At 35.6% G+C, this 12,500-nt stretch overlaps 1 protein-coding gene across 7 annotated transcripts in view; it reads right to left on the bottom strand.

Moving 5' to 3' along the window:
* INTS6 (integrator complex subunit 6) overlaps positions 1 to 12,500 on the bottom strand; it is a 111,035-nt gene that overhangs the window by 28,100 nt on the left and 70,435 nt on the right. For all 7 annotated transcript variants that reach the window (XR_001885928.1, XR_001885929.1, XR_001885930.1 and 4 more), the window contains 8 exons: positions 11,742 to 11,894; positions 11,482 to 11,614; positions 10,186 to 10,280; positions 7,625 to 7,735; positions 6,108 to 6,323; positions 3,941 to 4,067; positions 2,453 to 2,595; positions 2,001 to 2,232 (listed from right to left, as the gene is read on the bottom strand). Coding sequence is in view for 4 of the 7 variants with exons in the window: in XM_017873733.1 (XP_017729222.1) it covers positions 2,001 to 2,232; positions 2,453 to 2,595; positions 3,941 to 4,067; positions 6,108 to 6,323; positions 7,625 to 7,735; positions 10,186 to 10,280; positions 11,482 to 11,614; positions 11,742 to 11,894 (1,210 nt within the window). In the remaining 3 variants the exon portion in view is untranslated. The remainder of the gene's footprint in view (positions 1 to 2,000; positions 2,233 to 2,452; positions 2,596 to 3,940; positions 4,068 to 6,107; positions 6,324 to 7,624; positions 7,736 to 10,185; positions 10,281 to 11,481; positions 11,615 to 11,741; positions 11,895 to 12,500) is intronic.

The raw sequence follows: 12,500 nt of genomic DNA, 5'->3' as shown, positions 1-12,500 counted from the left end.
CCCCTTATTAGGCTCTGCCCCTTTACTCCACAGAAATTGCTCTTGCTAAGATCACCAAAGACCACAGAATTTTTCCATTTCTCTTGATTGAACTGGTTTTGTTGTTGTTATTGTTTGGTTTGTTTTTTAAGTATTTGGGACAACTACCCACTCAATTATCTTGCCCTTTAGCTTCCATGACATTACATTCTTCCCTATTTTCTCCTATCTCCAAAATTCTTCCTTCTCAATCTCCTTTTCTGCTTTCTTATCTTAACTTTGGCACTTTCGAGGTTCTGTTCTGAGCTTTTTTCTTGTTTGCCTTGGTGAGATTTTATTCAGTGCAATGGGCAGTAATCTGCCTCTCATACTACCCCTCTAGCCCAATCCTCTTCTCCTGAGTCCCAAACTCAATATTCATCTTCTAACTTAGGATCTCCATTTGATGACCTAATATGCACTTCTAAACTAAACTCATTTATTATTTATTCTTCCACCCACCCAGTGTCTCTCAAGACAGATGCCTGACTCCTCCCACCCTGCTCTGGTCCCAACATCCAACCAGTAACCAAGTCCTTTAGTGATGTCTCCCAAGTATTTCTCAAATACATATTCTTCTTCAAACCCCACTGTCAGGTCACCAGCATCTGTTCCCCGGGTTTCCTAACTGATTCCTGTGCATGCACAATTATTTAATAATATCAAATATACAGTCCATGTCCATACTCTCCAACATGTTTTCTGTTTGTGGAAAAGTTTGATTTTGTTTGATTCTGAGTACAGTTAAGGCCTATACATTGCAAAAACTGGCTTATATATCTCTTAAACTACATTTGCATCCGTAAAATCCTGCTGTACCTCTTTTACTGTGTATTTTTCTGGAAAAAACCCAACAGATTCTTTGTCCTACAGAGTTTTCTACAATCTGGATTTTACTAACTGTATCCCACATGTTTCTCTGTCCCCTGTATTTCCTATAAATTGGTTTGATTACATTGATGTTCAACTTGGTTTTTGGGTCTTTTTTGGTAAGACAACTTCAAAGGCAGTATTGGATACTTCCATCAGCAGTCATAAAAGATTTTGTTTCTCTTCAGTTAATATGCTGTAAGTATGACCACTATCTATAAGTGATAAGTCCATTAATTCATTAGGGTTTCCCTACATTCATTCTTGCTCCTCTCTGATAATATTCCACACACATTACAGTCAACCTGATCTTCATAAAATGCTAATCAGATTAGGTCACCTTCACTTTAAAACCTTTCAGTGGATTCTCACTGTCCTTAGAATACAGTTGAAAACAGCTTCCAAGGCCTTCCATCATCTGGCTTCTGTCTTTCAGTTCTCACCTTACCTCATGCCCAACACCCTTGCTATACTGGAATTCTTTAAATTCCCTTAATGTCTTTCTCTTTATGCCTCTGCACATACTATTGCTCTAGTATAAGCAAATGCACAGCTTTTGGCTTCAGCATTAACTTCCTCAGTAAAGTGCCTTGACTTCATTGACTTAAATCCTCTTGCCAAATGCTTCCACAATATACTTGACATCTTTTCTGTAACATTCAACATACTTCTAGTATCTGTTCAATGACTGATCTTCCTTGCTGATTATAAATGAGGGCAGAGATCACTCCTGTCTTCAGTGGTATACCTCAAAGCACAGCATTATCCAAAATAGCATACATATTTAATAATTAGTTGACTTCAACTGAAATTGAAAACCACTTTCTGTGGATAGTGATAATGCTCCTTTCAAAAGTATTATTTTGAAAGATTTGCAAATGATATGTTAGAGCATTATAGCTAATAAAGCATCATAAATATAAGAAATGTTCAAATGTTCATTAAGACATACAAAAATGATCATATGCTCATTTAAACAAATATCTTCTCTACACATTCATTCACTCATTGTACTACTAATCAATTTCCTTCTACAATCTATAACAAAAATCTCTTCCTTGAAAAGGAACCAAAAGGCAGCAAATAATGTTTAAGAAAAAAACAATTCTTACTTTTATGAAGAGGAAGAGGTTTAATAAGATCTGGCTGTGCTTGAGTTGTAGGTGCAGGTGGTCCTTTTCCCCCGATATGATTGTTTACAACAGGATTCTGCTGTCTGCCTCTTAGTAGTGGAGACATACACCGACGTCTTTTAGGGATCCCTTGCATATTTGGTTCTCCAGGTCGTTTATGTTTATTTTGAGGTCCAGCCACAAATTCATCTGCTTCATCTATCATCATACCCTTTAGCAAAAAAGAATACAATTTTCTTGAATTTACAAACAATGTTTAAATGGCACAACCAGTGTCAATTCCAATGAAAGTAACTATATTCTAATTATGTTGACATTTATTAGATGCTCTACCAGGAAAATAGCTTCAGCTTACTTTAGTTAAATTAAGAACTATAAAACTGACAATGTCTACCACAAACAAATTACATAATAGAACATTTCAAAATTACCTTCTTATCCAGCTTGAAGGGGTTGCCAAATGTATGCAACCTTCGCGGCTGATCAGGATCAAGTTCTCTTAGTGGAGAAGGTACTTGCTTGAGGTATTCCTGGTAGTTCCCCATTTGTGCTATAGGAACACTGTGCACTTGATCTTTCAAAAAGAACACAACAGCAACAAAAGTTAACCTCACTAAGACTATACTCCAATTAGTTCTTAAATAATGTTTCCTTATATATGAATGCTACCTAGTGTTATTCTAGACAGTCTTCTTTACCAACATATTCTAAATTCGTTTGGTGCAATTATAACCACTGCGACAAAATATTTTAAAATAAAATTTAAAACACTGATTTCATCATCTAAACAAAACAAAAATTGCCATTAATTTCAGTACAGAGAAAGTATGTGTGGCCGGGCCCAGTGGCTCATGCCTGTAATCCAAGCACTTCGGGAGGCTGAGGCAGGCGGATCACTTGAGGTCAGGAGTTTGAGACCACCGCCTGGCCAACATGGCAAAACCCTATCTCTCCTAAAAATTCAAAAATTAGCAGGGCATGGTGGCACGTGCCTGTAATCCAAGCACTTCGGGAGGCTGAGGCAGGCGGATCACTTGAGGTCAGGAGTTTGAGACCACCAGCCTGGCCAACATGGCAAAACCCTATCTCTCCTAAAAATTCAAAAATTAGCAGGGCATGGTGGCACGTGCCTGTAATCCCAGTTATTAGGGAGGCTAAGGAGGAGAATCGCTTGAACCCAGGAGGCTGAGGTTGCAGTGAGCCGAGATCACACCACTGCACTCCAGCCTGGGCGACAGAGCAAGGCTCTGACTCAAAAAAAAAAAAAAAAAAAAAAGTATGTGTGATCTTACCGTGAAAGGTATATCTCTTCTCTTCTACGCTATTCCAAATAAGCAGAATTTTATTATAGTAGAATTTGTAGAAAACGGAAGTACAGTTTGGAAAAGAGAAGCCACATAGCTAACCCTTTTTATATAAAATTATTGTTAGAACGCTTAAATCAGAGGTGGCAAAGGTTTAAAGTCTCATCTGACTTGATTTATAGTAGGTGCCATGGATAAAGGTGAAGGAAGTATCAAAACATGTCATGAAACTGGCCATCCAGAGTTAAACCATCAGATACTGGTATATCTCAAGAAAATGACTAAGAAAAATCACTTATTTTAAGTATACAGTTTGATAAGTGGTGCGGGCGTGTGTGTGTGCATGCACGCATAAATGCATGAGAAAAGCTATAAAAGGAAACTAAACTGTTAAGAAAGGTTGTTACCTCTAGGGAAGAGAATTTGGGGCAACAGTGATGGTAGGAAGAAAGGTAGAGAATCAGGGATGATTCACCTTTTACTTCATTTGAACTTACAATAAGAATGTTATACTACTATAATAATTCTTTGAAATTTACATCACCATGCTATGCTTTTTCAGACTATAAAGAAAAAAAAAACATTAAAAATACCAGTATTAAACTATGATCTAACCTTCATCCTGTCCTTTAAGAAATCTGCGAGTGCTCTTCAAAAGATTAGATCTCATTCTTGTTAAGTGATCCAAAAGATTTCGTCTTGGTATGTCATAAGCATTTCTAAATGTCTGTGGCTTCAAATCCTATTAAACAACATTCAAGGACAAATTTATTGTCAAACACAGAATTAAAAGAGACTAAAATCTCTAACCTGAAGCATAGGTTTGAAAATAAGATATATAAACTAGTTAGCTTAAAAAAATGAAATAAAGACATATAATCTTAATGTACTGGTTCAGGGCCAAAAGATGAATATTTGGTAGTGAGATCAACCAAACAATCTCAATTCACCATCTAACTCTAAAGATTTTATTATATATTCTGGATAAAAGAAGTAAACTCAAGTAAAACCAATTTCCAAATTTTAAAACCGAAGTTTTTTAAAAAAACAGCTTTGATGTGTGATTTATGTACCATAAAATCACCTATTTTAAGTATGTAGTTTGATGTGTATTAGTAAATTCGTAGTTGTGAAACCATCATCATAATCCATTTCTACCATCCCCAAAAGTTCCTTGTACCCACTTGCAGTCAATCACTATTCCTTATCCCCAGGCAACCACATGATTTGCTTTCTTTCTATGTTCCATTTTGTAAATGGAATTTTGCAGTGTCCAATCTTTTGTACTTGGCTTCTTTCAATTAGCATGATGTTTTTGAGATTCATTGACATTATTCGTGTATCAGTAGTTTGTTCCTTTTTATTCCAAGTAGTCTATTATATGGACACACCACATCTTCTTTATCTATTCACTAGTTGATGGGCACTTGGACTGTTTCAAGTTTTTGGCTATTATGAAAAATGCTGCTATGAATTGGCATACTAAGCCTACAAGTAGATGATTGATTGTACAGCAAATTTATGTTTACCTTCTTAAGGAAATATCAACTATTTTCTATCAGTAATGTTAGGAGGGTTGCTCCACATTCTCATCAATACCTGTATTTTTTGTCTTTTAAATTTTAGTCATTCTAGAAGTTATGAAGTAGTATCTCATTATGGTTTTAATTTGCATTTCCCTAATGGCTGATAAGGCTGAGCATTACTTCATGTTCTTATTTGTATTTGCATATTTTCTTTGGTGAAATGTCTGTTCAAGTATTTTGCCCATGTTTGTCTTTTTGAGTTATGAGTTCTTTATATATTTTGATACAAGTCCTTTATGTGATATGTGCTTTTCTCCCAAGCTGTAGCTTGCCTCTTCATTTTTCATTTTCTTTTAAAGAGCAAAGTTTTTTTATTTTAATGAAATTCAATTTATCAACATTTTTGGTATGTGCTTTTAGAAATCTTTGCTAAGTCAACATCATGAAGATTTTTTCTTGTGTTTTCTTCTAGAAGTTTATAGTTTTAGTTCTTACATTTAAGATCATGACCAGTTCAAATAATATGAGGTAATGGTCAAATTCATTATTTTGCATATGGATATCCAATTGTTCCATTTGTTTAAAAGACTGTCTTCTTATCCACTAACTTATTTTTCTATCTTTGTTAAGAATTTACTGTGTGTGTGAGGGCCTACATCTAGACTCAATTCTGTTCCACTAATCTCTATGTTTATCCTTATGATAGCACCACAATGCATGGATCACTGTAGTAAGTTTTACAGTAAGTTTTAAAATCAGATGATATAAGTCTTCCAACTTTACTCTTCTAAAATTGTTTTAGCTATTCTAGGACCTTTACATTTCCATATAAATTTTAGAATCAGCTTGCCTATTTCTACAAAAAGGCTGCTGGGATAAAGATATCTGTAACCATGAGTACTCACAAAACATTTTTGGATCATGGTGTGGGCCTAATAGGGTCATCAGTTTAAGTACAAAACTATAGTGAATTCTACCATCCACTATTGCAACTTAAAGCAATTTCTAAACCTCTGTTTTCTCATCTATAAAATAAACAAGTTAGTTTACTCTTCATCAATCTATCCATTCATTCACACACCATGTACATTGTTTTAATTCTAGTGGTGACAGTATAATGATCATTATTCTGCAAGGATACAGAAGTACTCTTTAAAGTCTGGATAAAATGAATGTCCGAATTAGCAAAAAATGTGATTTATCCAGTAACAGAACGGAACAGAACTAGAGTAGTACTAAATTCATATGATTATTACCTTATTCAGCAAAGCAACCTGGAATCCAGTGTATTCCTTCATATTAAGGTCTAGCAGTCTGTGAGGGACATCCTCTGAAATTCCCTGGAGGAGTTGTTGAAAATCTTTCCTATACGCCATTGATAAACCATGTGATCGACTCCGGACTTTTATTCCAGTTTCCTGTACTACTTTTTTGCCTACAGATCCAATGACTCGATCAGATTCTATTTTGGCCTAAAATAAAAATAAGAATTATCTTGATAAAATCTAAATTAATAAATCAGATACTAATGGTTATGATCTTCTATAAATTAAATATATATTTTTTAAGTATGTAAGAAGTTAAAAACTCAAGTAGCATAGTTTATGTCAAGTATTGGGTAAACTAAACATAGTTTAAACAACAACGTCTTATGATTTTAAATCATTACAACTCTTAAACTTTTGGAACAGGACAAACACACTTTCAACTTATTTATTAACACCCATTATACTTAAGCCATGAAATGTAAATGCACACTAAATGAAATGTGTATTTCCAATTCAGGGGTGATAGAAGATTATTTTTTTAAAATCATCATTACATAAGACATTTTTATTAGCACATCAATATGGCAAATAATTATGCAGTTCTTCCCCGGAAAGCAAGAAGCAATGTTTTGACTCCTCCCAAACTGCCTTTTGATTTGTAGTTAAGGTAGCGAGTCAGAAGTACTGGAAAAATAAACTATTTCATAGGACATTAACAATTTCAGTCAGTTAAACTATATACTGCTTGACTACTATAGCATTTATTAATGTGGTTTATGGCCAGAATGACAAAATTCAGTGTTTTGTACAAACATTTCAAAGAAACTCCCATTCTGAAAGAAAAATCTGCAGGTTTCAAAACATAAAGAAGTTTTTTTTTCTCTTTTAAGGAAAAATGACTTTCTAATCTAAATTTCTCAAAAGATAAATAATGTTCACATATAGGAAGTCTAGGACCACACTCACGAAGCCATTTTCATAAATTAGGAATTACTATACCATTTTCTTTTTTCTTTTTTTTTTGAGATAGAGTCTCGCTCTGTCGCCCAGGCTGGAGTGCAGTGGCACAATCTTGGCTCACTGCAAGCTCCACCTCCTGGGTTCACGCCATTCTTCTGCCTCAGCCTCCTGAGTAGCTGGGACTACAGGCGCCCGCCACCACGCTCGGCTAATTTTTTGGATTTTTAGTAGAGACGGAGGTTTCACCGTGTTAGCCAGGATGGTCTCGATCTCCTGACTTCATGATCCGCCTGCCCTGGCCTCCCAAAGTGCTGGGATTACAGGTGTGAGTCACCATGCCCAGCCTATTATACAATTTTCAAATTAACATTTCAAACCATAGCACACCATGGGCGTGAGACAGAATTATGTAATATATGGCTCTAAAATGTAATATAGTAATATAATGGAATTCCATTAGAACCATCAAGAACCAGCTTTAACCTGTTTATCTTAGTCCAAACCATTCAAAATACTTAATGGCTCACTCTATTTCTTGATATTACCTGTTGACTCAGTTTTTTGAGGTATGAAATGACACTGTAACTAAGTCCATATTCCATACTGTCTGCTATTAGGTTAGGTGCTCCCATCATCCTAACAGCTTTCTTCAAGGGCTATGGGAAAAAAGAAAACATCATTCAATATTAAGCTTATTAAAAACTTATGGTTCCATGTATAGTCTGTCTTAAAATTTTCTCCAAAAAATTATTTCCCCTTCTTCTCCTCAATAAGGAAGTAACACAATCATATTTATGTTTCAGTAAAATGTTTGTCAGTGGGATGAAAGGCCATCTGAAGTAGTTAAAAAGGATTTAGAGGCCACAATAACTCCCCAAGACAAGAAGGATAAAATACTGGACTTCCTTGGTACCACTGGGAGATACTAGGAGATACTGGAAGAAATGGACAGAAGACACATTATAGAGGTAGCTCTGGGTAGTAAGTGAAAAACACTCAAGGAAAATGCAAGATTTCTACTTTGAGTAATTAGCTGCTCAACCACTCACTAGTTACATGATTCTAGATTAGATTATAAATAAGCTCTCTGTGGCTTAGTTTCTCATTTGTAAAATGAGGAAAATAACAATACCTACCCCTTACAGGGTTGTCATGGGATTAAATGAGTTAATACACATAAAGCATTTTATAAAACCATTGGGTACAAAGTATTAATCATTACTATTAGTATAATATGCTGAGCTGAAAAAAACAAGCTCTGAAGGAAACATAAGCAGGAGGAAAAAACAATCTAATATTTATTATGGATGTGGTAACTGAAAGTTAAAAAACTTTTCAATTGCAAGGAGAGACTGAGAACTACTTTGCATGACAAAAAATATCACTACCAAGAGTGTCTAGCATATGTGAATGGGATAGAGCCAGAAAAAGGATGATAACCATTGACACATTAGAGTGTATAAGCACTGGTGTCAAAATGAAATCAAATCCCAGCCCTGATATTTAACACCTATCTGGCTTGGCTAAATCCTCAGGGTTGCTATGAAACATAAATGAGTCAATATATGTAACAGTTCCTATTCAAAGTGTTTGTTCTTTTTTGCCCTTCTACTTGCCAGGCACTGTGTGCTAGACACATTCAATACAACTTATCTCTTAGAACTATAAAATGTCATGATTTTCAAAGCTCAAGAAATTAATCTCCTAATTATATTAGGGATGATTTAGAAAGATTATTTATAGCCAAATGCTATAATATTCCTGCATCAAAAACAGAAGTAATACATAAGTGATTTTAAGTACTTTTGTTAAAAAGTTACCTTTCACAAACTAAATCACGTATTTAATAAAATGTATGTTATTGGTTTTACCTACTATGATACACTAGTGTTGAAGTAATGAACTCCTCTAAAGCATATGGTTCTATGAGAATATACACTTATCCACCTTACAAGGTGTTTCCAGAGATTTGGGAAATAATACAACAAAAACTATTGTGCACCCTTAAAAAGAAATATAGTAGGCCCTACATATCTGTGGATTCCGTATTCTGTGAATTCAACCAACCACAGACTGAAAACGTTAGGGAAAAAAAAAAAAATGGATCGTTGCATCTGTACTGAACATATACAGACTCTTTTTTCCTTGACATTATTCCTTAATCAATACAGTATAATAAGTACATACATATTAAGTAACCTAGAAATGGTTTAAAGTATACAAGAGAATGTGTGTAGGTTATATGCAAATACTATGCCATTTTATATGAGGGACTTGAGCATCTGTGACTTTTGGTGTCCATAGGTGATCCTGGAGCCAATCCTTCACAGATACTGAGAGACAACTATAATCATAAAACTGTAATTTAAAAAGGTAGTACAACACTTGAGGTTAAAAGCCTAAATCTAAGCCAGACTGAATTTCAGGCCCCTCATCCCCTCACATATTAGCTATGTAGCCTTGTGCAAATTATTTAATTTTTAATGCTTTAGTTTCCTCATCTGTGTAACAGAACCAATAATCATTTCTACCTCATAGGGTAACTGTATAAATTAATGATGTTGCTTAGGACAATACCTGGCCTGAGTAAGCAGTACATAAATGTTCTCGTGATCATGATCATCATCACTACTCTGCAAATCACTGAAACCTCTCTTTACCTTTACATCTATAGTGGTCATTTGTATACTCAATTTTCATGTCATTTAATCTACAAAAGCAATAAATAAAAGTTTACAATACCCACAATAAACCATAAGCATAATATAATTAACAAGTTCTTTTTTTTTTTTTTTTTGGAGATGGAGTTTCGCTCTTGTTGCCCAGGCTGGAGTGCAGTGGCACGATCTTGGCTCATTGCAACCTCTGCCTTCCGGTTTCAAGCGATTCTCCTGCCTCAGCCTCCCGAGTAGCTGGGATTACAGGCGCCCGCCACCACGCCCAGCTAATTTTTGTATTTTTAGTAGAGACGGGTTTCACCATGTTAGCCAGGCTGGTCTTGATCTCCTGACCTCAAGATCCGCCCGCCTCGGCCTCCCAAAGTGCTGAGATTACAGGCGTGAGCCACTGCGCCCGGCCAACAAGTTCTTTTAAATAATATTCTTACCCCGAGATAGTAGGGAGGCATTGTCTTCAAATAACTTTCAAATGACTGTCTCCACTTCAATGTTGGTTTTGCTTTATGCACTTTAAACAAGTCATCTAGAAACGTATAATGTGAACAAACTATCACTACTCATTATTTTCACACATAGAAGTCAAGTCAAAGATGCTTCCTTTTTAAAGTCTGCCTTGTTATTTTTGAGAGAGTAATATCAGACTTTTTTTTAACATGAAAGGCAGTAAGATTTATGGTTTTGTCATTTTCTATAAAATGAAAAGATGCCAATTATGGTCTAAAAGTACATGTAGGAATTAAGTTAGAAATAGAAAATACACAAGGAAAATCTATGCTCTCCCTAGACCTAGACACAAAGCAGATTTGAAGACAGAAACAAAGCATGCATAATGTTTTCTATAAAATATATCTACTAATATTTTGACTATAACTTTTAAATTTAAAGTGATTTCATGGAGCGTAAGTTTTCTCCAACAGCACTCCTCAAAAATGATAGCTAGATGGTACCTAGAAACTAACTTTAGGCTTTTATCATATTATTTTGGAACAAACTCCTTTATTTAAAAAATATTTCCCAAATGAAAATTAAAGTATAAATAAATTCTTAGAAAATGCACTCAGATCTTGTTAACTATACTATGCTTCTACAAAATGTCTCATTTCAAACGGAAAGCCTACATTACCAATTCTAACTGTTAGAAATCTAACTTGCAGAAAAGTTAGAATATTTAATTAAAAAATTTAAAATGTAATACCTTTGGCCGGGCACAGTGGCCCATGTCTGTAATCCCAGAACTTTGGGAGGCCAAGGCGGGCAGATCACCTGACATCAGGAGTTCAAGACCAGCCTGGTCAACATGGTGAAACCCTGCCTCTACTAAAAAGAAAAAACTTCGCTGGGCATGGTGGTATATGCCTGCAGTCCCAGCTACTTGGGAGGGAGGCAGAGGCAGGAGAATCGCTTGAACCTGGGAGACAGAGGTTGCAGCGAGCCAAGAATATGCCACTGCACTCCAGCCTGGGCGACAGAGCAAGACTCTATCCCCAAAAAAACTAAAAAAAAAAAAACCTTCATTAAATTGCAGACTAAGAAGTGTTTCAGTATCATCTTTTAATTTACTATAAACACAAACAGTTTGTTATCTTTTCTTCAAGATGTTCAATATTTTAGAATATTCGAAATATTTTCATTGATTTCCAAAAGACAAGAAAATCTATAAGGAAATGCTCTTTAGGAGAACTTTTGCATGCTAAGTCAAGGAGAATGTGACAAGAATGACTTACCTAAGAGGGGAAGAAGGACTGGATAATTGTAAGGCATCACAAATAAGTTGACACAGTTCAGTGCTGTACTGGCTTTCAAGTAACCAAAAGGATGACCAAGTTCACTATATTTTGCACTATTGCTCACGTACACCTGTTAAAAAGGAGCAATTAAAACTTTAATAACCTTTAAAGAATGTTATATAAACTACTGATTCAATTCAGCTTTTTAAGAAACACCTCATTTAAATTTTGGGGTCACTATAAGTTGTTCAGCTCACCTGCCAACACGTTTGAGGAGATTTCCTTTCCAGGATAAATTGAGTCAGTGGTGAAGGTTCCAACTCATATTTGTCAAAAGGAAGTTTATCAATAACCATTGGTTCACAGTCTGTACAGGAAAACTTCACTACAGGATGAGATGTACGAGGTGGCTAAAGGGGAAAGTCTTGTAATTACTATTTTACATGAAATTCCAGAAACAGAACTAAGTATCCCTCATTATCAAAATTTACTCAGTTCCTCCATCTTGCTAATAAGAGTTTGATTTACTGTTAAAAGCAACATTAAGCTGAAAGAGAACACTTGAAAATGTAATGCTAAAGTTATGTAATATTCAAAAGAAAGAGACAAACACTTGAAAATCTGTAGAAATGAGAATAGTTTTAGGTCTTATGCAAAATTTAGTAATTGAGTATTCATTAATTTTTACATCCAAAAAATGAGAAATGTATATGGAAACTGTCACAAGTCTTCATTTGTAGCAATTTACTTATAGAGAGTACGGCCGGGCGCGGTGGCTCAAGCCTGTAATCCCAGCACTTTGGGAGGCCGAGACGGGCGGATCACGAGGTCAGGAGATCGAGACCATCCTGGCTAACACGGTGAAACCCCCGTCTCTACTAAAAATACAAAAACTAGCCGGGTGAGGTGGCAGGCGCCTGTAGTCCCAGCTACTCAGGAGGCTGAGGCAAGAGAATGGCGTAAACCCGGGAGGCGGAGCTTGCAGTGAGCTGAGATCTGGCCACTGCACTCCAGTC

The sequence above is a fragment of the Rhinopithecus bieti genome, unplaced genomic scaffold, assembly GCF_001698545.2.
Source record: "Rhinopithecus bieti isolate Rb0 unplaced genomic scaffold, ASM169854v2 scaffold_7398, whole genome shotgun sequence".
Lineage (NCBI taxonomy): Eukaryota > Metazoa > Chordata > Mammalia > Primates > Cercopithecidae > Rhinopithecus > Rhinopithecus bieti.
Note: the sequence above shows the minus strand (reverse complement) of the source record. Positions and strands in the feature narration are given on the sequence as shown.